The sequence below is a fragment of the Lathamus discolor genome, chromosome 3 (assembly GCF_037157495.1).
Source record: "Lathamus discolor isolate bLatDis1 chromosome 3, bLatDis1.hap1, whole genome shotgun sequence".
Lineage (NCBI taxonomy): Eukaryota > Metazoa > Chordata > Aves > Psittaciformes > Psittacidae > Lathamus > Lathamus discolor.
In genome coordinates this window covers 132,975,003-133,002,765 of record NC_088886.1, presented here as the reverse complement: position 1 = coordinate 133,002,765, position 27,763 = coordinate 132,975,003, and the positions used below count along the sequence as shown (strand labels likewise).

At 41.5% G+C, this 27,763-nt stretch overlaps 2 protein-coding genes and 1 non-coding gene across 7 annotated transcripts; 2 read left to right on the top strand and 1 right to left on the bottom strand.

The window, feature by feature from the left end:
- Positions 1-66: 66 nt before the first annotated feature.
- Positions 67-8,559, bottom strand: LOC136010526 (lipase member M-like). The gene is made up of 9 exons (XM_065671862.1): positions 8,428-8,559; positions 7,454-7,568; positions 6,996-7,194; positions 5,995-6,104; positions 4,964-5,100; positions 3,889-4,029; positions 2,862-2,933; positions 1,711-1,779; positions 67-300 (listed from the first exon to the last, which is right to left on the bottom strand). Exons 1-9 carry the CDS (start codon positions 8,557-8,559, stop codon positions 67-69), a joined length of 1,209 nt encoding a protein of 402 aa, XP_065527934.1.
- On the top strand, positions 3,492-27,494 carry ANKRD22 (ankyrin repeat domain 22). 5 transcript variants are annotated; one of them, XM_065671864.1, is made up of 6 exons: positions 3,492-3,565; positions 22,155-22,346; positions 23,809-23,916; positions 24,239-24,316; positions 25,251-25,349; positions 26,110-27,494. In XM_065671864.1, the coding sequence occupies exons 1-6, from the start codon at positions 3,545-3,547 to the stop codon at positions 26,185-26,187; spliced, it is 576 nt and encodes a 191-aa protein (XP_065527936.1). In that variant the 5' UTR covers positions 3,492-3,544; the 3' UTR covers positions 26,188-27,494. The 5 variants fall into 5 exon arrangements, with proteins under 5 accessions (XP_065527936.1, XP_065527937.1, XP_065527940.1 ...); XM_065671865.1 differs by lacking the exon at positions 3,492-3,565 and adding an exon at positions 17,523-17,990 and having other exon boundaries at positions 23,812-23,916; XM_065671863.1 differs by lacking the exon at positions 3,492-3,565 and adding an exon at positions 17,525-17,990.
- LOC136012470 (U1 spliceosomal RNA) lies at positions 11,646-11,809 on the top strand. The gene has a single exon (XR_010611771.1). It is a non-coding gene; the product is annotated as a U1 spliceosomal RNA (small nuclear RNA).
- Positions 27,495-27,763: the final 269 nt, after the last annotated feature.

The following is a 27,763-nucleotide window of genomic DNA, read 5'->3' as shown; positions in this document are numbered from 1 at the left end:
ATTCTACCACTAAATAGAAATCTTTGGGGGTTTTACTGAGTGATTGAATTCCCTGTGTGTGAAGCTTTAAGGATATTTTTCTAGCAGTTCAATGATTTTCCGATACATTCTCTGAGGTGCGTCAAGGCCCCAGATGAAACTAAGATGACCCCAAGAAGGAAAATGCTCATGATAAAGGAGATTTTTAATCCGAGGGAGCAGCTTTGCCGTGTCTTTTGGATCTGCAAATTTGTCCCGTCCACCACTCCAGACAGCAATTGGTGTGCTTATTTCTTCTATCTTGTACACAGGAGGAGTAGGCTGTAAGAAAGAGAGGAGACTTCAGTGAATGCTGCTGCGGCAGGGGTTGTGTTTGGAGGAAGGATTCTGTGCAAGCACCTCTCTTTCCCTTCTGCACTCACTGCAATAAAATAATAAGGATGAAGCCCACCCTCTTAGTGTCACTATTTGCCTAACACCATTCCCTGTCTACCACGAAAGGGAACAATCCATCCTGTTTCTCAGTCTTTCCTTAATATACAGCTACGAATTGACACCTACTTGTGTATTAAAGAGGTGGGTATATGGAAAGAGCAGTGTGTTTATCAGCAAGGATTGCAGAGTAATTGTTCTTATGTCCTGCTTTTGGCTTACGTAGGGTCCTCTGCATGCTTTTATGGGGCAGGGAGTGAAAGACTTTCAGTTGTATTAGACCAGACTTCACTTGACACTGTAGGTCACAAAGTTGATACTGATGGAATAATATCATTACAGAGGAAATAAAAAAACATGGGCAAGTAAAATGGAGATCTTCTGGACACGAGGCTAATGACTTAATGCAGGATGGCTATTAGTTGACAGGGTGGTAAGGGACCATGCACAAGATGCTTTTAAATTTACCCCTGTTGTCTAAGGGTGGTTCTATATTTTTCTTGTTGACTGATGTTTGGGGGCAGTTTCCTAACCATCCAAAGTATTGGGAATAGAATATTGCCGCTTGAAAATTTAAACTTCAGTATTTAAAGACCATATGTGTGGATGTAAGGTATGTGAGCAATCTCTGGAGTTCTTCTCCTCCTGTAAAATAGTGTGCCACCCATAAAATAACTTGCCCTGACTCAGAAAAGCTCACCGTAGGTCAACTGATTAGATCAAATCTAAAAAACTGTCAGATAAGTTATCAGTGTTGAGGGAGTGAAGTATTTCTAAGTGTTGACTAAGAAGTAACCAAAGTGCCTAGTGACCAAGTTTTGTCTCTTTCCTTTTTTCTGTACAGGATATATTAGTTCATCACAGCAGTAGTCTCCATTGTGCTGTACTGAATCATCCCTTCCATTTTTATCTTTGCGGTAAGTAGCTTCCCAAAACCAAGGTACGCATACTCACTTTTAGCTGTGAGATTCATTTGAAAAGGTGACCTTGAGGATTTTTGGGGCAGTGAAGAGCTCCATACTCATCCAGTTCCAGGACTTGGCTATGCTCTTAGCCTTTTGGAAATGTTTTTTAGATACATGTCTGCATCAGTAGGAGAGGCAAACCAAACTTTCTTAGCTGTCTGCAAGGACCTGCCTATGCCTTCTCTGTGAGTAGGCTTTTATGAGTATAAAATTCAGGTGAAACATTACCTCAGCACTCTCTTTCTGTATCACCTACAGGTGCTGAAATGTGAATTTTTCTGTTATTTTTTTCAGGACCTGAGGATGAGTTCTCGGGGAAACTGTATTGCCTTACCTGGTTGTATTTCTTCATGTTTTCCTTAGAGCCGTAGTCAAAAGCTTGCAATTGGTCTGCATATATTACCTATTAATATTGTAACAAGGACAGATAAAATTAAAGTGTTAAGAGGCAGAGCAGAGTGCAGGAGGCATTTTCCTGCCTGTGATTGAAGCCAAGGCTCAGGCAGTGAATAGTATTCAAGGGGTACTGAGGATGAATCGTAGGGTGAATGGCTTCATCACTTTTCCCCTTGCTAACTTTCTGCCCTGATCCTCAGCCACCACCCTTGGTATGTTTCGTTATTAAAATTTTGCTTGACTATCTTAGCTTGGCAGATGGTGTCCCTGTTTGTGACACAGAAGTGTGCCAGGGCTGTTACTAGTCTAGTGTAACATATGATACCTCTACACACACCTTGACACAGAGACTCCGGGCTTCTTATAATAGTTGTGATTATCTTAACACTAAACTGTTGTCTTCATGAATGTGCTATGTCTAAAAGGAAAAACAAACAAACAAAAAACCAAAAACAAACCCAAAAGATTAACCTGCTTTACTGAAAATATGTGCGCATTTTTTTAATCTAATCTTTAAGTAACTGAGGATATGCTAGAAGTCTGTTGGCTTGTCTCTGTCTTTCTGGCTCTGGGTGCTGGTGGTCTGGATCCTGGGAATGTTAGTCAGGGGTGTGTGCAGGAGTATGCATGTATTTAAGCTTTGGCAGAAGTAACACAGTTCTCTGCACATACACTCATGAGTTTCTGGGCCAATGCTCTTTTGCCCTTGTCTGATTTGAAGCATAGGCAGAACAAGCTTAGCTTTGAGAGTGGCATAAGATGAGCAGAAGAGGCAGTTCCCCACTTGCTGCTCGTGCCAGCAGAAGAGTTTGTGTGGTTAACCGGCTTTGGGAGGTGAGCTAGGCTGCAATTAACTCTCTGGGAATAAAGCTTCTTTGTCTGGCTTATCCCCTGGCCTGATACCAAAGGGGCAGTTCAGATAGTGGTCTGGTGTGCCATGGGAAACAGTGCTGCCTGTGGCAGGTGCTCATGGCAGCATGTGAGAAGATGGGATGGGCAGTTTCCCAAACCCACCATCTCTGGACTGTCCTTGTGGGCTGTTGGTTGCATAAAAAGCAGTAGTAAGAGTGTGTCAGTATGCAGTTATACCTGATGCCAATGAAGAACGTTGTGTACTGATGTTCCAGCAGGGTAATGTCCTACATATACATCTGTTCGACTCTGGAGAGAAAGCAGAAGTGTTATAAGTGCAGTGATCCAGTGCTGTGACAGAATAAAGCTGTGAGGAACCTGAGCAACATACTGCTTTTGTGTTAAACCCCATTTTAATAGGATATTCTTTAAATATCAAAAAAGAATATTGAGGAGAAACATGTATGAGATTACAGTAGGAATGAGTATGTAGAATTTTATCCATTTGGGAGCTTCTTTTCCACATTAGTGCTTAGTCATACGGAAAACATGATTTGGGGAGCCTGTATGGCCTTTGTTTTTCCAGTTTCTGCAGTTTGTATGATGCCTAGTGCTGTGCTTAATCAGTAAAGGATTGTTAATACATCATCTGCTTGAGCATAATGAGGCTACATGTGTGGGAGTTTTTTATGGGAACACTTGTTAAATAGTCTTAGTATGAGAGATGGAAGGCCGTTGGAGAACAGGCACGTGGAATGTCTGCAAGAAAAAAGCTATCAGCCCGCGTAAAGGAATGAAATCTTGCCATTGGAAGAAATCTGAAGAAACAGGTTTGAAAATGCTTTGATAGGTAACAACCGAAAGGAAACAATCTTTTATGTTCAGATGATCCAGATGTCTTCCTATTTAGGAAGGAAAATATGATTTGTACAAAAGAAAAGGTATCTTTCTCCATCTAGTTTTCCATTTTAAAAAGCTTTGGTATCTGTGCAATTTTGCTTTGGCTTAGCCCAGTAAGAGAGGACACTGAGGGGTATCATTGCAAGATGGAACCATCCTGAATTCAGCTTTTCTTCCTTGTGTGATTTGAATGTGTCAGGTGGTATATCTCGCCACTAGCTGAGCTCCTAGTTGGCATTTCATGAAAACCCTAACACGTTTCTCTATGCCTCTGCAACTGTATGTAGCCATAACGCAGAAAAATTGTTTTACTTTAAAATTACATGAGTTATACTTGCATCAAGGTGTTCTTGGACATGCTTACCGTGTTCAGATTTTGTACCTTGTCCCCTGCTACAAAACCTAAGACACTGCCACAGAATTTTCCCAGAGATTCACAGATCCGTACTAGAGGCGGTTTCAGCAGTTCATTCTGGTGAAGAATTCCTTTGCAGCCAGCCACTAACTGAGGGAAGCAAAAATGAAACATTCTTTTTCTTTTTCTTGTAGGATTATTTCACATAAAAAGAAGTCATTCCTTCTCTACAGCCTTACCTCTTAACTAAGATTGCTAAAACTGCTTGCCATCCCAGTATCCTTTGTGTTCTTCCCAAGACCACACCACAGGTTCTTCCTGCTGTTTATTATTAGGCATGAGTTCTGCAGGTCACTATCTGTCTGGTTTTAGTGCACTGACCTCAGTGAGAAGGGGCAGTTTGCTGCACTCATAACTGCAAAGTCTACGAAATCCCTTTTTGCCCTAATATTTCTTCCAGACAGGTGCACAACCTGTACTGTGAGTATTGCTGCTAAGTAAAAAGGGAGCAATGAGAAGGGTGTAGAGCTGGATGGTCTATATCACATAGTGGGTACAACCTGGGCAGAAAGAGTATGTGCTCTGGCAGTTTGACATAAAGTATAGCATGCAGGATTTCCACCATTCCCACCAAATTCCATTAAACTGGCAAATTATCCCGACTATTCTATGATTCTATGATTCAAGTGTGAAATAGGTATTTCCCTTTAAGGAAATGTTCATAAGCATAAATGAACTGCATGTCTAATAAAATTAAGGTGCTTCATTTGTAGTTTTCTACTAGTGCTCAAGGCTAGATTTAGTAGATTTAGATTGTGGTATTTGTGAGCTTCCTTCAAAAACATTTGATTTAAACAAATAAAGGTGAAAGTATGCCTCTTAGCTGTAAGTGGTTGCAGAAGAGATACCACGTCAAGCCTTGCAGCTTAGATCTGTGCAAAGTCTTAAGTCTACCAGCACTGTCAGCAGTCTGATACACTGAATTAATTCTTAACTCGCCACCCCCTTAAAATCAGTTTAGGTTGAGTGAGTTCAGTAGAGACAAAGCAGACAATTATATATTTTAGCAAGAGGAATGACATACCTTGATCAGAAACTGGGGAAGCCGTGTAAGTGTTACCAGAGGGCTGGTACCATATGTGGTTGTGACTACTGGTCCCAAAGCAAAGAACACTTTGACCCTTTGAGCCAATTCGGGATAAGTAGCAAATGCTATAAAGCCTGCAAAAGCAGAAGACACAAGTCATATTAGTAAAGAGATCTCCATAGATCAAATAAATAAAAAAGCAGTAGGCACAAATTGAGACTAGATTAGCAGCCCATTGGCAGTTGCCCATTTCTGTGCTGCAGGCCTGAAGGAAGTGTTTGATTCTTGAAACTTATTTGGGAGACAGAGTTCATTCTAAGGATAGAGGTTCATTAGAGCATGTCTATTTATTAGTTTTCTCCGAACTGAAAATATTGTGTTCAGTCCATTTTGGGGGGAGAAGTTGCTTTAATCAGATTTTCTTAATGCAAATTCCTTCTGAAGTTCCCCAAACTCTAGTAAAATAATGAGGTTTTCAGCTTGCAATCTCTGAAAGACTGTATATATTTATGCTGACACACAGTAATACAATAATTATCTGAGGATTAAGAGCAGAGTTTTTAGTCGTTAACTAAGAGTAAACCCAGGTAACAGTGAATGCACACATAAAGAAGGAGTATGGAGAAGGAAAAAAGGAAGAAAAAACAAAAAGGATGTACCACATCCTGTTTCCTGAACATTTTTCCACTGCTGCATTTGCTGAGAACTTTAACTGGTTGCCTAAAACATAGGAATCTAAAGACAAAGATGGGGATGTTTTGCCCTAAATGATTTGTTCTGGAAAAAGACCCTTAGAATACACATATGGAAAGAAAGAAGAATAATTGCCTAAGAATGTGGCCACTTACATTTTCTCCTGTTTCTGAGTTTATTTTTGCAAAATGCAGCAGCACACCATGGCGTAAATCCCAATGTCTGCTCATAGATCTGATATATATATATATATATATATATATATATATATATATATATATATATCTCATAAGCACCAACAGTAACTGTTTTGGACCAGATACTCCTAACATTACCTGCAGTTCCAGCCTCTGAATGACCAACAAAATATACATCCTTCTGTCCGGTTTTATTCATTATGAAGTACAGCTCTCCTCGAACATCGTATTTACCTATCTCATCAAAGCTACAGGGGAGAAACAAAGAAAGCTATCAGATAATTTAGCTGTTACAGAATCGGTTGCCCAGGTAGGTTATGAGTGCTCCATCCCTGGCGGTGTTCAAGGCCAGGTTGGATGAAGCCTTGTGTGGGATGGTTTAGTGTGAGGCGTCCCTGCCCATGGCAGGGGGGTTGGAACTAGATGATCTTGAGGTCATTTCCAACCCTAACTATTCTATGATTCTATGATTCTTCATTGCACCAAGCAGGACTCATTTAACGATGATGTTTCATGCTTTGTCTGCATTCTTGCTTGAATTGGGGAAGGGGGTAGAGGGACACAGTGAACTGCGAGGCTGTCTGATGCCTTGCACTCTCTGCAAATGAGGTGTTAATTTTGTCTCTTAGCTGAGGGTCTTGCAGAAGTGAATGTAATAACTGCTCTCACCAGCATGGGTTACAAAAAAATATTTCTCAGCGGGTATCTGTTGTGCTAGATCAGATTTGTACACTGAGCTGAGGAGTCTCCTCTCCTGTCTGCACCCAGGACATGGTATGGGAGACTTCAAAGTTACAGATGTGTCCCAGTTTTGGAAGTCTTTTCCCCAAAGGAACCACCACTGTGCTTGGACAAAGGTGACCTGTGTGCTTGCAGATGTGCTTCTGTATATGGTAATTCCAGAAAGGCCTGCCCAGATCATGAAGCCATGACCTTGTTATGTCCCCCCTGACATAACCAGAAGTGGCTGCATCTGTTGCTCTAGTCTCCTTAGATGTTGCATATCCCACTTGAAGTCAGATTATATGAAAACCATAATGGTTTTCATGTAATCCAGAAAGGTATATTTTTCATATAACCAGAAAGGGAAAGGTCCCATGAGAGTTTCCTTCTTCAGTGATTCTTTTTCTGTGGAGTACCTGAACTGCCAAAACTCTTTTTGGCAGGGCTTAAGGGTCTTGTGTTTTAAAGACCAGGTATTTCCTCGGCTGTTTCCCAACCAGACGTCATAGCCAGCATCTGCGAGGATGAAGCCCAAGCTGCTGTTAGGCAGGTTAGAAATCCAGTGAATAGAATCTCCTAAAGTACCATGGTGTAGCAAGACTGCAGGCTTTTTCCCTGAAAAAGAAGACGGTTTTCTTATGCTGTAGTAAGTAATGTTTAGTTAAAAGTGGGGTGCAGAGTCTGGTTTTGCAGGAGTTTTTTAACCTGTATACCAAATTCAGGCCAGATTCCTGACTAGGTGGTCTTGCTGAGACTGAAAGGTGTGGAACATGTCATGGCATGTGCAAAGGAGAAAGATGGGGGACCCATAGAAGGGTTGACTCTCAGGCTTTCTCCTATTTCTTTCTCCTTCCATCCTATGGCTGTGTCATACCTGTATTTTGGCTGTTCCTCCCAGCAGGAATTCTGAAAACACTAAGAATGTACCCATCCTCTGTAGTAACTTCGTATTCCTCACTGGGGTATCCATGATATCTGATAATTTCACTCTGTGAGAAGCCAAAGGAGAGTTTATGAACATGCAGGTTGTCCTGTTTTAGAGGGTAACCAAGCTGAGCAGTGTGGATGTGGGCTGTTCTGAGACATCAGTGCAAGGCCCATGGCCACAGGGACCATGGCTGAGAATGATTATTACAGGTCTTGTAAAAAGATGCAAAAAAAGATGTAAAAAAAGTCTTCTTCAGTCCTGCTTAAGTGGCAGTTGTCTGGTATTTGACAGCACATTATGGGACGAAACAGGACTGTACTGAGTGACTAGCCTTTTGGGAGATAGTTTGTCCTGTTTTGCAAGGCTGATACAGATCATACCTTTCTATAAATTAAATACATAGGAGTGTTGATATAAGACAATGCCAAAAGCTTGGGTTTTGGTCCATAATCAATCCTTCCTTATCAAAGTGTGGTTAGGCAAGCCAGGTAGGGTGGGTCTCCTATTACAAATTCACTTACAGCACAACCTATTACACTCCTGTCACTAACGTGAGGAAATCTTTGATGATTCAGAGCAATGGGTCTTGGATTACTTTGTGTAATGAGAATCTGCTGCTTGAAGGAGGAATTCATCATCCATTGCCACTATACAAGTTGTTACAGAAAGGGAGGGCTTTGCTTACTTTGAGACTAGAAACCAGCTTTTGCCTCCATAGCGAAGGAATTCTTTTCTCTGGCAGCTCGGACTGTTTGGATGGAAGCATCAAGGTGCTAGCACTGGCTTCTAGGCTAGTGCTCTCTCTCACATTGCTGAAGATACTTTTAACCTCCTCACTGGGACTGTTAGTGGTGGGGTAGTGGTAGTTGCATTGGGAGAGACACTTTAGAAAGAAAGGGAGAGAAAGTGACCAAACTTACAACATTCATAAATGATTCAGGGTTACGAGGCTTCCTGAACTGGCTTTCATCTGAGTTCAGAGTGGATGGTGTTGTGAATCCTGCTGAAAAGGCAATTGCTTGAGAACAGAGCAGCATGAGGAGGCACCACATCTTGAGGCTGAGTGAAAGAACACATGCAGGGTTGTTTGCATTAGGAATGGCATGGAATTCCACAGGAAAAGCCAAGTGGGGAGGCTTCTGAAGGTTGCCCATGGTCTGTTCCCCAAGCACCTGCCAGAATAAGTACCTGTGTGAGGAGGGACTGTCTACAGCTCACCCTGTTCAACAAGGACCAGGATTGCATCAAAGGCTCCGGGAGGATGTGGAACCAACCTGGGGCAATGTGCTTGTATAATACTGGTGCTAATTTGTGTCATAAGTTCCTTCCTTTCTCTCTCACATGTAGTCCTCCTTATTGTAAATCTGTGCCTTGGCCACCTGAAGAAAAGATTGCATTTTCATGGTTTTTTATGGGTTGACTAACGGCCACAGGGTAGCTCTTCTGAATAGAAATCTGAGAATGCATTTTACTTAGTGCTTTGCTTTTTGGCTGCAGCCACATTTGTAATCAGCATAGAGGAAACAGGTCATAAAACCAGAGGGTCTTTTATGACCATATCATGGGGAAGATTTTTAAGATTTGGAGAGCCTGAAAAGGATAGCCTAAGGTTTTGTTTTCTTCGAACTTCTTCATGAGGGAGGGAGTTCTCAATTCTTTGCATTTTTGATTAAATCTGTCATATCCCTTGAGTCACTGGAACATTTAGATTAAACCAAAACTGGATATATTCAGGTCCACTCACTTGGTAGAAGAATACTTAAATTATTGTCATATAGAATAGCGTTGTGCTCTGGAAACACAATTTTATACTTGATATTCCACTGCTTTCTGCTGTTTTATTCAGTTCAAACAGAAGTAAAACCTGTTCCTCTATTTCTACATGTAGAACAATGTTTGAGAACAAAACCAAAAAGTTCAGCTTAAATCACAGTTTGTTTTTGTATGGCAGTAGGGTAGCTAAATTCTTGCCTTTTTAGGATGTACTTTTTTCTATATACTATATTGTCACCTGACTTAGCTGGCATGTTTTGACACTTTGAGATTAATGCTTTTTAAATCAGAGCGAGCCAATTAACTCCAAGGCTTGGCACACAATGTCTTATTCATTTCAGTGGCAAAGTCTTGACTGTAGGAACCTTGAAGAGCAATCTAGTCTTTTTATGTAATGAAACAACAGTAGCATTTACCATGACAAACCAGAAAAATGAAAAAAAAGGTAAAGGAAGAGACCCAAAAGGCACACGCAAAATGCCGTTTCTGGAGATTGTTGATATTTAATGAAAATAGGCTTTTAATCTTCTAAAAATTCACCAGTGTACTGTTGAGAGAGTCATAATTCATTTTTTTTCAACATACACTGTAAATGGAACAGAAAGGCACCAGTGCAGTAAATGTGGCTAGCAAATGTCAGAATCTCCTGATTAAATTACAAGGAAAGCTTACATGCGATTGGAGCTATGAGAGCGAAATGTCCTATTTATGCACATGCTTTCAATACTGAGATTATCACACATCCACAGTGCCATCCTTAGAAAAAACCGCAACAATTAGAACAAAATTAAACCATCAGATACTCCTTTTTTCTGTTTGCCCAGGGCAAAGACATCTTCTTCTCAACTTTATCAAACATGCACTTTGATGCATAGCATTAGGCTTGCAAATCAGGAAAGATACAGGCTGTCTACTCCGACTCGCAACTGCACAAAGGCAAGGCTGCACATCTTTATGGAGAAAGGCAGCAGAGAAAAATACATAGGAATGCATATGTACAAGCAACTTACCTCCGCTTTGACTGCCTTGATTGTGTCTTCTGTTGCAGTTCCTAGTCTGTCTCCACTAGCAGACTGACTGACTGGCAGAAATCTTTGCCAATAAAAGGAGCAGCAGTAGAGTGCTGTGTGATGTATGGACGTATGGGAGAGCATGTTTAAGTGCTGATTTGGCAGTATTTAAGGAGTGGAGTTATTTTATGATAAATAGCACCTTTGCATGACATTCTGAATTGCATCTTGGAGGAGAGGTAAAGAGGCGTCTAACCTGTGGGTAAGATACTTAACAAGGACCTGGGGGATTCCTGTCGCATGAGGCTGTGACAGATCTTGTTCTGTACTGCTGCCTGTGTTGGGGACTGCTGTGGCCATGTTATTTTGAGATGAAGGGAGTTAAAATCAAGTTTTTCGCAACACTTCCTGCCCATGAACATGGTCTCTGCAGCTCTGGCTTGTACAGAAGCTGGTGTGGTCACTGATTCCACACCTGCCACTTGTTTTCTGAACTGCTGTTTGCATATTGCTCAGGGACAATTGTTCTTTGTTGGGTAATCTTAGAATAAAAATACAAGTGATCTGAAAGGTGCATGCTTAACCTCAAACATACATTCCTAAATCTGTTGTTCAATGAACACCACAACTTGCAAAGACCAGTTTGCTCTGAATTAGCCTGGTTATGTAAGGATTCTCAGGTATTGAATTAAATTTAAAAATGTGTAAATTTTGAGTCAGAGAGGATGGTAACAAGATTTCTTGCTTCTTCTAAGCCATTTCCATGAACTCTCCGAAAACACAGTATGTTTGAAGACCTCTGCCTAACCACTGAACTAATTGTAGTCAGCCCAGGGGCTCTGTACTCACTGGAACTGGCCTGGTGCCCTGGTACAGCAAATTCTCTGGAATGTGGGTGCTAATCATCTGCTGTTTTGTATGGGTAAACAGAGTGAAGTAAGTCTGTGTTAGTAAACAAAACCAGAGAGTTACCACATAAACAATTCTGCTTTATAGAGTGTAGTCCATGGAAAAGTCAAAAAAGTGATTTCTCGATGAAAAACATTACAGCTTGCACATTTCATAGCCCTGCCTAGTGAGAGATAGGGAAGATTTTTCTCTGCTTTATTCCCAGCCAATGACATGCTACTTTTTTTTTCTTTTTTTTTCTTTTTTTTTCTTTTTTTTTCTTTTTTTTTTTCTTTTTTTTTTTTATAGAATTGTCAGCCTGGAATGATCTGCAACATTATACCTGGTTTCACCAGGGATGTGTGATATCGTTTGTGATACTGTTAGCACAAATCTAGTGAAAAATGAAAGATAGGTTAACCTACCTGAACAGGGAAAAGAGACTATGAAAGTACTGCCTGTAAAAAGAGCTTAGGAAACGGAAAACCTAAAATGATCAAACAGGTGGTTTTCTCAGGGCAAGGCTCATCCTTTGCACTCTGGGTGTGCTGACCCCTGCGATTTCCCCAAACGCAGGAATCTCAACTGCACAATCTGTGATAGTGGGGGACTGTGTTTGCACTCTCTCCCTCCTGTATCTTCTCTCTCTAGCAGTGGGACGCCTTTTGTTAATAGCTGAGACATGGGTTGGTACATGTAGGGAGCTGGATAGATCAGATAGATCTCTCAATTGTTTGAACACCTGGGACAGTTTTTCCACGGCTGAAATGATGTAAGGGGTGAGAATGTCTTTGAACTCTCAGAGCTGATGAACCATTTCATCCACTGTTGGTGGCACCATATCATTCCAGGTTATTGCTGCCAATGAGTGGGCATATGATGCTGGTGCACTCTGTGTAAATTTCCACCACATGGGTTGTGTATACATTCCCAGCATCCAGTTTGCGATAGATCATCTCTACAATGGCTGATTCCCTCAGAGGCTGGATACCTTTCTCTGTTGCGGTCTAGTTGGCTGAATGACTCATAACATCATCTTTGTACGGAAACCTTTCTTTCACAGCTTCCAAGAGCCGCCTCCAAAGGCTGAGGGACTGTTTTGCTTTTGCAATTGCTGTGTCAATTCCCCCTTCCCTAGCAAGTGATCCCAGCTGCTTGGCTTCTGTACCTTCTAGTTTGTGACCATTGGCCTCATTGTCCCAGCATTGGAGCAACCAGGTGATGATGTGCTCCCCTGGTTGATGGGTAAAGTCTTTCCGCATATTCCGTAGCTCGGTTGAGGTCTGGGGTTGAGAAGTCACCTCTTCTTCCTCTGATTCACGTAATAGCAACTCTTAATCAGATGCTGTCCTGTGTAGTAAGTGCATTGGTTCTTCATCTTTCTTCACTGTGCGGGTTGCTTTTTGTGTCTCTTTTTTGCCTTTCCCCTTGCGTACAGGGGCAACTGATATTGGCATGAATTGGTCCTCTGCTTTAGCTGCAGTGACTATCACCGTGATTGGGGTGGCTGCAGTATCTGTTGTCGGGGTTGGTGCAGCCGCTGTACTTGGGGTATGAGTAGCACCAGCAGCTGTGCTGTCTGTTGCTGTCAGGGTTTGAGTAGCTGCTGTGCTTGGCGCTGGAGTAGCTGTGTTATCTGTTGTAGTCAGAGTCTGAGTAGCTGCTGTACATGTCAGTGGGGCTGGTATAGCTGCTGTACTTGGAGTTGGAGTAGCTGTGTTGTCTGTCGTTTTGCCATCAGATCCAGAGACATTTTTTTCCCTTTGAAGGTCCTGGATAGTGTTGAACAGGGCTCTGTAAGCATAGGCCAAGCCACAGCATGTTGCCATGATTTGTCCCTCTCTGGTATGACCAGGATAACAACACACCTCATTTAAGTGTTTTACTAATTCTTCTGGATTTTACTCTTGTTCAGTGGTGAAGTTCCAAAGCACTGGAGGGGCCCACTGGCCTAGATACTTGCCCATACTATCCCACACACCCTGCACTCATGACTGTCCAACGTCGGGGAAAATCTTTTGGTCCTCCTATGCCATTATCTAACCCTAGAGAAGACCCAAACCTGACTCTGCTTAACTTTCGAAATCAGGTGAAATAGTCGTGAATAAAACACACTCCGTATGCTTGCCGACATGGTGATCCCCATCAGAATCAGCAGGCAGGTCTCAAGGGTGCCCAAAGGCCATTCAAAACCTTCAGAACACTCAAATAATGCTGTAAATACTCTGGTGAGGGAGCTGGGAACATAAGTGAATGTCTCCTTCATAGGCTGACCACCCAAGGAGGGAAAAAAAAGATGTGTAATTGCTAAAAACTTCTGTTATATACCTCCCAAAGTATAGAGGTGGTGACCACACTGAAAACGCAAGCCAGGTCAGTTTCATGATCAATGAGTCTATTGTATGACAAATCATTACCATAAAGTACAGTGAAACAAGAACCTTAGCCCAAGCTCTCCAGGCAGGTAAGACTAAGACAGCAAATACCGGCTGTAAGTAAGGTACGACATGCTGAAACTGTGAGATCAAGAGCAACAACTTTGAGAGCCAATAAATCAGCATTGTGATGAGTGACTATTAATCCGAAATAATGAATGCTTATCACAAATATGATTAGACATGCTGTGATCAGATCTGTCCTTATCTCAACCCTCCAGGCCCCATGTTGAGTACCACAAAGAACTGTCACGGTTTAAGCCCAGCCTATAACTCAGAACCATACAGCTGCTTGCTCACTCCCCCATCTTCTTCCTCCCCCCACTCCCAAAGGGATGGGGAGAATTGAAAGAATGCAACTCCCATGGGTTGAGATAAGAACACTCCAGTAACTAAGGTATAACACAAACCTCTACTGCTACACCAATAATAATAATGATAAGAGAAATAACAACGGAAGAGAATACAACTGCTCACCACCCGCTGACTGATACCCATCCCGACCCGAGCAGTGATCTAGCCCTTCTGGGAAACTGCCCCCAGTTTATATAGTGGGCATGACGTGCTGTGGTATGGAATACCTCTTTGGTTAGCTTGGGTCAGGTGTCCTGTCTCTGCTTCCTCCCGGCTTCCCTTCCTCCCTGGCAGAGCATGAGACTCACAAAGTCCTTGGTCAGACTAAACATTACTTAGCAACAACTAAAAACATCGATGTTATCAGCGCTGTTCCCAGGCTGAAAGGCAAAACCACAGCACTGCACCAGCTACTAAGAAGGAGAAAAATTACTGCTGCTGCTGAACCCAAGACAGGTATACAGAAACTTCTCAGGATGCGCTGTCCTTACTTAGAGAGCCATACTGGTTGAGATGGTAATATTTGTTTTGAAAATACTGGCGCAAAAGTTTCGCATAGTATGAAGTATCCAACTATGTCTTAACCCCCAGTGTCTGCCAACTCTTTCTTAAGTACCCCTGAGGAATCCTGTGCCTCTAAATACATCCCTGATGATCTGCAGGCTTGGAGTGGGAGGGCAAAGGGGAATACGTGTTCCTTTCTCTTTTGCAAAGACTGTAAAATACAAAAGTAGCATTCATCTAAGAAAATAGTGTATGTATGCTTTTCCTTTTGTCTTGAACCCTATTGTTCTTCTCAAGTACTTTTATGGTTCTCATCAATTTTCTCCCTGCCTTTCACAAAATGAATCGTAGAATCATAGAATGCCTATGGCAGGGGTTTGGCACTAGATGATCCAAAGGTCCTTTCCTACCATAACTATTCTATGATTCAAGAATCCCTGCCACAGGCAGGGACACCTTCCACTAGACCAGGTTGTTCAAAGCTGCATCCAGCCTGGCCTTGAACGCTTCTAGGGATGGGACAGCCACAACTTCTCTGGGCAACCTCTTCCAGTGCCTCACCACCTTCATAGTGAAGAATTTCTTGCCAATATCTAATCTAAATCTACCCTCTTTCAGTTTAAAACCATTCCCCCTCATCCTATCACTACTTGCCCTTGTAAAAAGTCCCTCTCCAGGTGTCCTGTAGGTCCCCTTTAGGTATTGGAAGACTGTTACGAGGTCTACCATGAGCCTTCCCCAGGCAGAACAAGCCCAGCTCTCTCAGCCTGTCTCCATAGGAGAGGTGCTTCAACACTCAGTATTTCTGTGACCTCCTCCGGAGTCACTCCAAGAGCTCCATGCCCCTGTTGCTTTGGGGTCCCTAGAGATGAATGCAGTACTTCAGGAAGGGTCTCATGAGAACAGAGTAGAGAGGCAGACTCACCTCCCTTGACCTGCTGGCCTTGCTCCTGTTGATGCAGCCCAGTATATAGCTTGCTTTCTGGGCTGTGAGCACACACTGCCAGCTCATGTTGAGCTTCTCATCAATCAACACCTCCAAGTTGTCCTCAGGGCTTCTCTCAATTCAGTCTCCACCCAGCCTGTAGTTGTGCTTGGGATTGCCCTGACCCAGGTGCATTTTCCACATGATTACCCGTTGTTGAGCAGGCATGTAGGAGAAAGAAGCTAGCTGTTTATCAAATGCTTCAGTCTGCCGAGGTATCGCCCAGTCACTATGCTACTTGGCCAATTTTAAATTAAGAATCAGCATATGAGATACTATTGATCGTGCAAATGCATACATGTGTCAGAAGGTTTGTACAGCCCCACTGGCTTTTACAGGACTGCTGTGCTCTACATTGTGTCCATGAACTGATTATGAGGATCGGGATCTCATGCAGGCTAGGATCGGCCTGCTGGCTGAACTGCTGGAGCTGAGCCACAGGACGGGCTGTAACAAAAGTAATCCAGTAGTCACCAGATTCTTTCTCTGGTGAAGGCCCTTCTGACAAACTCTTAGTTCACTTCTGGCTCACATGAAACTTTTGAAGTATAGTAAAATCCTTTCAAAAAGTAAGAAGCAGATTTCCTGCACAGACTGAGTAGATGGCAGTTTGCTCAGGCATTGAGTCTTGGCACCTTCTTGAGAAAAAAAAGACTTATTCAGCAAAGAAAGATAAAATTTTCAGGATTCAAATCCTCATAAGCATAGTAATAAAACTAAAAGCAATATGTGAAGCAGAATTAGACCTGACTACATAGATTTGCATAAGTCTAATACCTCATCATGGTTGGGCTGCTTATCTGCTCTCCAGCTGAAGCTCTGATCAAAGTAATCACTTAACTGATTCTCAAGAGGGCCTAAGATGTGATGTTGGATTAAATGGTAATTTGCACTATCTTGGGAAAGGTGTTGCCTGAAGCTATCACTGTGCGTTACAGAGGAGGGTGTGTTTTGGTTGTTTTGTTTGTTTGTTTTTAATGTTTGTTGGTGTGTTGTTGTTTTTTTTAATACTTTCCATGTTACCATGCATTTATAGATTCGTGTTTTTTTGGGGAAGATTAAGTAAGCTACTAAGATGTTTTACGTAACAGCTGAGCAATTTGATGTTTCTTTCAACAAGTTACAGTTTATAAATTCCTGTTTATAACAACCTCGTTAGTTAATGTAGGAGGATGTCCATTTCTTACGAACTGGGTGTGAAGAAACACTGTCAAAGAATACTTTTCCACCTTTGAGTTATTACTCACTCCTCCATGTCTTTAGGCCAACAGAAATATCCACCACATGCTGAAATATCAGTCTATTGAGATCCTCCTAGTAGATTGTTACAGATGGATGTAGTGTATTGTTTTTGTTGCAAATCAACCTAATTTTCTTCAGGTAAACAGCCACTAAAAGGGTTAGAACTGGTGCTAGCAAACTAACACTACCATGAGTAGTGCTGTACTACTTCAACCCGGGAAGGATAGAGAGACTGTGAATGATTTTATATGATCCTCCACCTCACTGACAAATAAATATGAGAATGATATGGAAATAAAAGCTCTCAAACATAAGATAGGGGGCTTCGATTTAAGAATGACAGTTGCATGCACTGTTTTAAAACATGTTTTAAAATATACTTGAAACATGAATTTTAATTATAAAGGGAAAAGGTACTTTGGGTTATCTGCAGACGCTTGAAATGCGCATGCCCTACTTGGAAAGAGTGTACTACAGAAATACTATCAGCATCTTATCCTCAGAGCCATGACCACACGAAAGGGGTGGAGACATCCACAATAATTCTTTTCCCAAGGAAGACCTAATGCAATTTACATACAAAATTAGCAGGTTAAACATGAATCATATTCGTTTTTTTGGGGCTGGGCTAGGAAGAGAAACCTGAGCAAAAGATGATGAAAGCAGCTGCTGATTTAATGAGAGACTGAAGCTAGTTATACCAGGAGCTCTTATGAAGGGTGTGGGATCTAGTTGCTTCCCTTTTCCCAGTAGGCATCTCGAGCTGTTCTTGCAGAGGATTTGGAATACATTTTGTTCAGAAGCAGCTTAGGTGACAAACCAGCTACCATTTGTAGTTACTTATTTTAAGTATTTGGTTCATGGGTTTTTGTTTTTTTTTTTTTACCTTTTTTTTTTCCCTCACTTTCTGCACTTGTGAAACCTTCTTCCTCTCTCCCTCCTACCCTCCTCAGCCTGTTTTGCTACTTTCCTTTTTAGGCAACTGGAGGGTGTTATTGCAAAAATGACAAAGGAAAATGCTTGTGTGTTGTAACTTGTTCTGTCAGTCTCCCGTAAGCTGCTGTTCTCAGGTTTACCTCCTTGGGTTGGGTTTCTGAAGACAATTGTTTCATGCTATCAAGTGGAAAACATTTGAAGGAAATGTATCTAAAGAAAGAGTGATACTTTTAAGTTAAATATTAACCAGATTCAAACAAGCTCAAGAATATTTCAAGTGAGGTTAACTTGTTGGGCTGGTGAACAGGAACGAGCTCAAGCAGTGAAGAATAGGCATGGGGATACTCTATTCAGAGGTAGGTGACCATTTTTTGCACAGTAACTGAAGCTATCGAAGACACAGATATTTGCTGGGTTTGAGTTGTTCCCTTTGCAAATTCCCATACAAGGCTTAAACAGATCTGGAAGTTCTTTCCCTTTGGAGATGCTGTACTTCAGCTTTACAAATTGTCAAAAGTACAGTCTGTAGGAGTAAACAAAATTCAGTAATCAGTATGACTATTGTGATTTCATGGGAAAAGTGCGTGTTTAACACTTCTTGTTGTTCTGTGTTGAGATCAGAATGATTCTGAGCATGGTGCAAACAACTTCACAAACTGCAAACAATTTGCTTGTGTTGAATTTAGGTAATAAAAAACCACTGCCCAAGGAAACTCCTACTCCCACCTGATTTCTTTTTAGCTCTTATCTTCATGAGTTTGACCTCAGACCATGGTCCATTTAGCTTACCCCTGGATTTTAGCCGAAATGCTGCCTCAATCTGTTCATTATTTCATAAAGTTTCCATTTGCACACTTGGGAGCAAGTGAGAATTTTGGTTCTTTTCAATTGCAAATACAGTGGATTGCGCTGTTGTTTCTTTTCCAGGAGATAGCATTACATAGCTGTTCCTTTAAAAGGTTACATTTCTGTGCTGAAAGCCACCCCTTTATTTTTAAAAGGCTACTCGATGAAATCATGTCTTCTCCTTTTTCTGTATCACAGGGAGCCTGAATCTGTGAATTCAAAAGGTGATGGGCTGGGTAGACTGCACCTTGTTCTGAAAGGATTTGTTGCCTCTCTGCATGTCTACTACCCTGAGTTAGTATTTTCAAGAAAACAGTGTCAGTTAGCTTAATTAAAGTGGTGTTCAAATGCTGTCCATATCTTCCGTGATTATTAGTTAATATTTCATATTTAAAAATTTTGAATGAGATAGAGTTTTCTGAATAAAGTATGATTCATTTATGCAATATAGAAACCTAGAGCAATGCATACAAGAAGGTGTACAATGCCTTTTCTGAGGAGCAGGGATGGGATACTAGTGCACTTGGTATCCCAAACATGATTTAGACTTTCATGTTCAGTTCATGGCCTTTGAATGCATTTTAGTGCACAGAAAGAAACTATGGATTAGTTCAGAATATCTGGATGTTCTGAAGTAACTCCTTTTTGTCTAAACAACTGCAAAGTGTTGATGCAATTTAGGCAATCCCCTGAAGTTCTCAAAGGAGGAAGCAATTATAACCTGAAATTGTGCTCCCAGTTGCAAGACAGGCTTTACCTTACCCTGCTCTCTGTTGGCTGAATGCTTTGTCCTTAGCGCCATGCCTTTAATCTTTATTTCATGTGTGGTAGAACTTGCTGCATAGCTTGTGGTTTATCCCTACCTCAGCAAACCTAAGCAGAGGGAGTTGCAAGAAGCTCTGGAAACAAGTAGACAAATGCAGATGTGTTCACATGGATCTGGGTAAACTACAAGGTCCTGTTTGCAACCCCATTGCCCTCAATTGATAAAGACCAAAAATAACTAAGAATTCAGTTGTGTAGAGGTATTGTCCTTCCTGACAGCAAAAGTTCTTTTTACTTTTCTTGCACCCCTTATCTGGTGATGTACTGAGTGATCTCGTACTGAGTGATCTCAGCCATAAAAACTCTTGCCTGTTCTATGTCTACTTCTCACCTTTCCTGAAGCCTCTGTATCTATTATTCCAGTTAAGTGCCTTCTATAATAGCTTTCTTTTTTTCTGTGGGGAAGACTGCCTAATATAACGTTTGCCACTGGTCGCAGCTTCTGATGCCTTTCTTATACAGGTGACAGATTGCCACCTGTTTGTATTTTTTCTTATCCTTATTCTTTCCTAAAACTTTTTTTCTGAAGTCCTATTGCTATTGATATAAAAATAATGAGCTTATGTTTATTTTGACTGTTTTGTGTCCTTACTTAAATATTCTGCTACTATGTTAGCTCCTTCAGTCATGGAGTTGTATTTGTCAATTTGGGAGGTATATTACAGGTCTGATTTATAGGACTTTTCATATTTCTTTGACTAAAAGAGGCATTTTCTAGAATGAAAACCAGCAGAGTGGGTCTCAAGAAAATCCTACAAACCCAGGAAAAAGTTGTGGAGCTTTTGTTTGGGTTTGTTTTTTTTTTGTATGAATGAGACATACTAATGTGTGAAAGAATCAATCCTACATAGACCTCCAACAGCAGTGAATTAAAAAAAATGCTTCCAGTACATCAATTATTCATGCGTTAGCTGTTGGAAAGGATGAGAACTGCTTCCTTACTTTCTTTGTACCCTGGATGTGTTCTGGTTCCAGCGGCTAAAAAAGCATGAATGACTTTCGTGTGCTGATCTCTGTGCGTGACTTCAGCCTCAAATGACATAGTCTTTTAGGGAATGGTAAGTGCTCCATCATTATTAATGGCTCTAGAACTGGGTTCAGCAGTACTGTAAGCTTAAAAAGATCGCATGAGTCAATGAGAGTATAGGTCAGAAATGTTTTGGGTTTAAGGGCCTAGCAAGTTAAACTCTTTGAGGCAGAATAGAAAGAAAATCACAAAAGCACATCATTTGGTGACACAAGCTGCTGAACTAACAACAATCAGAGTAGAAAAGGAGAAAATTTGTGTGGAAAATGGCTGATTTGAGCAGATGCTCAACCAAACAGCAAATCTGCTTCATCTTTAAATAAGCAAAGCGATACTTAAAGGTAGGAAAACCAGAGGTGAAGACTGCACCTGATCTTGTCTTTCCTGGAGAAGTGGCACTATTAGACATCAACATGACAGAGAGTGAGGTTCTAGAGCATACTGATCATTTAGATGGCACCGGTGTGCAGGTCACAACAAGAGGGGTTTTAAAAAGGAGTTTCTCCTCAAAATCATTAAACTGGTTCTGGTTCTGGAGGAGTGTAAAATAGCAAATGGTATATGTAGGCTTTCATAAGAATACAGAGAGATGTGCAATATCGCATGTATTCTTTGTAGATTTTCGTCTGGTAAAATAAAAACAAAACAAGAAGTGGTGTGAGGTCTGGTAAACTTGTAAATATTCTCTTTAGAAAGGAAAATCACTTCTCTTATGCAGCTGTCCAGAAGATTAAGCAGCAATGATGCTGGAGGTAAAGTTGTGTGGTAGACCAAAGTTTGTCTGAAGTGAAAGTGTAAATAGGATGAATCTTTTTAACGTGTGTGTGTGTGTGTGTGTGTGTGTGAAACCTAACTGCAGGCGGAGTGAGGAAGGGGCTCAGAGTTCAGGGTTAGATCTTGTTCATGTAGTGTATTTAGGATATAATAAAAGGAGGACGGACCGGAAAACCAGATAATATTCAAAGAAAATGTGTATCTTGGAAATTGGTGAATAAAAACCTCAGTATCAAAGACAAAAAGAAGAAACTCATTCTCTTTTCCACTGGAGAACTTCAAATGCTACCAGTCTGCTGTACTTCCCATTATTACAGGCCATTAGAAACTCATAGTACTCCTGTCATTCTCAGCCACTCCTCAGACTGAGTTCTTGCTGCTGGAGAGGGAAGGAATTGCAGGATAGGTGAAGGGTGTGTAGAAATAGTGACTAAATAGTTAAGCAGCAAATAGTTCTCAAAAGCCACACTGAGCTGTGGGCATACGTGTGTGTATTTTTTGGGTCTGAGGTTTAGCTTCAAGCTCTGAAAAGAAACATTGTGGGGGTTTGATTTTTCAGCTCTTTGTTGAAAGCGTGGTTTTGTTCTGGGAACTGATGAGTGAAAAGTGATACCTCATTCAGCAGTGCTCATCCAAAAAGAAAGCCTGTTGTAAACTCTGAGAGGCATGGGCTTGTTCGTGCTTGCTTCTTAATACAGTGAATAACTGTAATATTGGAAGCTGTCGTTTTTTTATGGTTGCAAATGAACCGGATTTATTTCTTGGATTAAATATCTTCGTATATATGTTGAATATGTACATCATTACGGTCCAAAATGAACAGAAAGTTCATTCCTTTGTGCAAAGGCTGCGACTTCCCAGGCTGCGAGCTGCTGTGTGGCTGCCGCAGAAGTGTCTCTTAGCGCCATCTTCGGGAAGTCGCTTAGAACTACAACCTCTGCCAAAAGTGCTTGGCAGCGCTGGCGTATTTTAGGATTTGCAGGTCAGAACGGGAGGTCGGTATGTTTTAGTGAAACGTGTGCTGATTAATATTATCTTCTTTCTTCAGCCCATTTGTCAGGCAGCTTATAATAACGATTTCAGCGAAGTTCAGTTCCTTCTGGAGCGTGACAGCAACTGTCTGAATATCCAGGACAGCTTCAGTGGAGACACCCCCTTAATTTGTGCATGTAAACAGGGAAACAACAGGATAGTTAGCTATCTTCTAAAAAGAAATGCTGATGTCAACCTCAGAAACAAGGTAAGTGGCCGCCCTTCTGCAGCCTTTCTTTGCCTCTCTCTTTTTCTCCACCCTGGTTAACAGGAAGGTCTGAGGGACAGCCTGTCCATCTCTCACAAATGTATGCCTGTGGAGAAACTGACTCAACAAAAACCTGCCTTATTGCCACTGCAGGCCTGCTTTTGTCATGCTACAGAACAATAGCATGACTTGTAATAACATGCTGGGGGCAAGGAGGGAAGCCTTCCACTGTTCTTCCTGTGTTCCCTATTCTACACACACTTGTCATGCGCAGGAGCTGTGATTTGCTATTTTCCTTAAGGTGATGAGGAAGTGTGGTTTTGTGGTAGGTTACAAATAAAAAGTAGCTGAAAGTTGTGTGCTCTGGTTTCATTAGTAACTTACGATGTTAGGGGTGATAAATAACCAGGGAAAAGAACCCAAAGCTTCATTTCTGTTGTGTTATCTCATACTCCAAGGCAATGCTCAGCAAATTCCTATAAATTTGTGGAAGATTTTCTGTCTCTGGTTTCCAGTGCATTTGTTTATTTCACAGGAAGGCAGCAAATTATCATGAGGTCAGTGGCATGTTCTATCCCATCTCTTCTTCTTGATGCAAAAGACTCTCTGTTTTACATCAAAGCCCCTTTGAAAGGGCTCAGTATTTTGCAGTAAGGTCACTTTAATTCCATTGGCAGCCATTCGCTAGCTGTGCTTGCCTTTCTTAAGTGTTTCTTTGCTTCACCTTCACAGATGGAATCAGGTGCTTTGGTGCAGAGCTCAGCTGTGGTGCTCAGGAATGAGAATGGGAGCAGAGGATGGCACAGAAAAGCTTTTCTGCTTATTTTGTCCACAGTGTAACACTGTAACCTGGTTTGTCTAACTCCAGTTTGACAACCTACAGGAGGTTTAACACACGTGGTCTTTAGCATCCAGGTTTACAGCTCTGCCTCTTAGTTGGCTTTGGTACACTTGGCATTCACAGGTTTTTTTAAACTCTGTTCTCACTAGAGAATACAGTCAGGTATTGCTACTTGCCTGTGATTCTCATGTGTGCCAAAGGAGATGCCATAAGCTCCCCTTTGTCTTTGCTTCTGTAACCAGCACCTCTGTCGGAAGAGTCACTGTGGGGATTCTTCCTACTGGTTTAACTTGCTGAGTGGCAGTAGCAGTCACATGTCTACTCTGCCCTCTTTCTCCCTGCAGCCATGTCCAAGTTTGCAGACATACACATGGAATCCTTTGGATCCCGCATCCTTCTTGCATGTGTAGCCCAATTTACATGAGCCTTTATATGTTAAATGTGCTTCTGCTTAAGGAATTAAAATACATGTGTCTGTTTCTGCTTGAAAATCAGAAAATATTTCCAGTAGATAATCTAAAAGAGAGTCTATGAAATATAAAATGGTCTACTATTGTCAATATTAAATAAATATAATCAGATCAGTGAATCTGGTACTAATCAGAGTTATTTTGTGCTTAGAAGGACTGCACTTGTCTGCATTATGCTGTGAGAAAAAGGTTTACCTTCCTTGACTACGTGCTCATTATTATCCTCATGCCAGTGATGCTTATTGGATATCTTCTTATGGTGAGTCTGGGTGAAAGCAGGAAAAACTCTGTACCTTTTCTTTTCCTCTTATCACCTTTCTCATGGCAATATTTCGGGCCAGGAACCTGTATAGGATATGGACTGCTTTTTTAAAGCAAAGACGGATGCAAAGCAACAGAAGAAGCAGGGATTTTGTCATGACTATAGCTGGTGAACCAACAGAACTGTATCACTGAATCAGTCTGGCATTTGCAGAAGAAAATTTCCTTTAGGAAATAATAAAGCGTTTAGCCATAATCTATTTTGTACTACATGCAGATGGACTGTCTTACTGTGTTACTCCTTCCCTTGTACCAAACAGATCTCAAAGACTAAACAGAATGAAAACCTGATCAAGATGCTGCTTAGAGCTGGAGCAGATGTTAATGCTACAGACTTTGTAAGTGGGTTTATACAAATGCAGATGTATTTCTTATGCATGCAACAATACTAATAGACTTACAAATCTTCCAGCAACAGAGTCCTGCTTTCAGAGTAAGATCTAGGACTGAACTGACTGTCATGCACTAGGAGGATTCAGTGTTTCTCCTTGACACTTAGGCAATGTTTTTAAGATGTACATAGAAATGATTCTCCACTGACAAACTAATTCTCCCTCTCTGACCAATGCCCTCTCAAAAGAATCCAGGCAAGCTAGGTTGAGACCCTTACTTATTAAATACCTGATCCTACAAAGGTTCTAGTGATATAAGGGTCTGAGTTTATCATTATTTATGAGTTCTGGGACTGGAGCAGATTTGAGGGGGAAGACCATGCCACAGTGCTAAACCCTGTGTCTTCTCTTGGTCTTCAGAGTGCACTGATCTACCATTAGTGGAGTTCAGTATCCACTATCTTACCTGGGTGTGGAAAAGAGCTCCCCTACTCTAAGGTAGAAAAGGATAACACCCAATTCTAGCAGCAACCGAGTTCTAAAACTGAACTGTGAACAAACAGTATTGCTTAAGATGTAGCTGTTGAGATCAAGATCATGGAATCCTCTGAAGTTAGTAAAGAACTGTTGGCCTCCTGCTGAAGATAACAGACCTGTTCTAGCAGCTGCATCCCATGGAAGAAATTATTTTTTTGTTCCTGTTGCTCTTATGCAAATGTATTTTTTTGTTGTGTAGTGTCTTTTGCATCCAGGTGTTAGGGGGAAGCTGCTAAGGCTTTGTAGTAGTACTTAGTACTTAGGTACTTAGGTAGTCGCACTTAGGTACTAAGTACTTAGGTACTTAGGTACTTAGTACTTAGGTACTTAGGTAGTCGCACTTACCTATGATTTACTAACGAAGTAATAGAACTAAAGTTCATCTGCTTCTGTTTCCCTTCAGTCAGGCAGCACAGCACTTCACTATGCTTGTAAAATGAACAACCAGGCAGTTATTCCTCTACTGCTTCAAGCTCATGCAGACACTTCGTTAAAGAATCAGGTAAGAAGGTGAAGTTGATAACTGTGTTTCCTTATCGTGATGGTGAACCAGTACATTGTAGGCCTTAGCTGGTGTACAGCAGTTTAAAAAAAAGAGTGCATAGCTTCCTGGCAGCAGACTTGTTTGCTGTGGGGTTTAAAGCAAAGTTTGCTCCATTGCCTTTGTTGGCAAGAGCAACTGTAAAGTACAGATCCTTCACTGCTGGATTTCCACCAGTAAACATTGCCTGGATGTCTAATGGATCTTCACGGTACCTCTTAACTCAGAACTGCTCTGCAGCTGTTCTTAAGATGCAGGCTGCAGGGGAGCGGCAAGAGCCTTCTGGGGTGCTTTTTGTGCTATTGGACACCGTTCTTCTGAGAGGGGCAAAGTCAAGCTGCTTCTGTCACCAGAAAAGCTCAAATGTTACCCAGATAAATACTGACCTGGAAGTATCTGCATTATTGAGTTGAAATGAGCAACATACTTCCCATATTTCACTTGAAATCAGCCATTAGCTTAGCTCTGCACTGACTCTGGACATTAGCCCCAGGAAACAGTGGAATGGCTCTCGCTGCTGGAGGGGAGGACAGGATTCTGCCCCTGTCTTCAGTGAAAGCAGAATTAGAGCCAATATGTTCTGAGACCTTTGTTTTAGGGCAAGGGTGTGACAGTGAAACTTGTGCAGCAGAGCACTGTATCTGGGTGGCAAATTCAGGAAAGCTCTTTGTACTTGACCCATATCTATCATATTGCTATATGTGTCATTTGTTTCTTTCAGGATGGTGAGACTCCCTTAGATATAGCAAGAAGACTGCAGTTTCACAGCATTGAAAGTATGCTAAGGAAAAATTCCTAGTCACTGAGGACTAGTCACTGAGACATGAGAACATGCAGAAAATTATCTCATCTGGCAATCCATCTTGAGCAGCAGCAGGAGTCCTGCAGAGGGCTGAGGGCTCTTTCTTGATAGAGACTTGGTCCAAGTCCATCCTTTCGTTGCTGCAGACTTTTGACTGTTTTGTGTGAGACTTGTCAGTAACCTCAAGGCCACATGCAGTGGAAAGTGTTAATTTCATCTTACTAAGCCTTGAATGGTTACATGAGTGTTCAAAATATTGCCCTTCCCATCTGCTTCCCCAGTTTTATGACTTGGCTTGTGAGGACAGTGGATTTTGAAAGCTAACTTTAACATGTCTGGAAGCCTAATGATGACGGTTGGCAGCCAATAGAAAAATAAAATGTTCTTTAGAGTGTGTGTTACTTATTCTGCAGGGTATACACTTGACAAATGAACAATGTGCCACAGCAGTTTATACAAAGGCTGGTACCTTCCCCTTAGTATTTCTCTTTGGTTTTTTTTTGTTTGTTTTTTTTGTTTTTTTTCTTTTCATATAAGAAACAGCAAAAAGAGATTCTGTTCAGCCTGGAGAAGAGAAGGCTGCGTGGAGAATTCATAGCAGCCTTCCAGTATCTGAAGGGGGCTTACAAGAGTGCTGGGGAGGGACTCTTCATTAGGGAGTATAACGATAGGACAAGGGGTAATGGGTTAAAACTTAAACAGGGGAAGCTTAGATTGGATATAAGGAGGAAGTTCTTTACTGTGAGGGTGGTGAGGCACTGGAATGGGTTGCCCAGGGAGGTTGTGAATGCTCCATCCCTGGCAGTGTTCAAGTCCAGGCTGGACAGAGCCTTGGGCAACATAGTCTAGTGTGAGATGCCCCTGCCCATGGCAGGGGTGGTTGGAACTTGATGATCTTAAGGGTCTTTCCAACCCTAACTATTCTATGATTCAATGAGTTACTGGAGACCAAAAAGAAAGCCAATTCACAGGTTGGTTTAATGCATTAAAAAAGTCATGTAAAAGTGTTTGATGTGGTAGATAAACAAGTCTCTTGATCACCTTTCTATCACAAACAGTGTACTAAAGAAAAAAAATCAATAAATGAATTGCTGTTGATGTATCCTCCCCACGGGACTGGACAGGATAGCATGCTTCTCAGAGGCATCTTCAGCAGAGGATGCATCTACCAGAATAATAAGAAATTCAAAAGTCTTCTCTTGCCTAGGTGAAGGCAGAAGAAAACCTGCAGTGGTAAGCATGTATTAATGTGGCCTGGCACTTTGTGATTTAATAATATAGCAATAAAGGGGAATCTCCTTTCAGATGCTATTGTATCTTGCTTTCCTCGTCTAATAGATCTTTATTTTTGTTGACAGTTTTGGTAATTTCCTGTGAGCTGTCATAAGTTCACAAGACAGGTGCCATCATCAGCACTGCTAATGGCTGCTAGACTAGGTACATGCACCAGCTAATGTGTTTATCCTCTGTTGCAGAACAGATATATTGTTCAGTGTGAGTGTTCTATTGGATGCTGACTCCAAGTATAAAGGGTCTTGGCTGAGCAATGGAAGCTTGAGGTCCCACCCAGAAA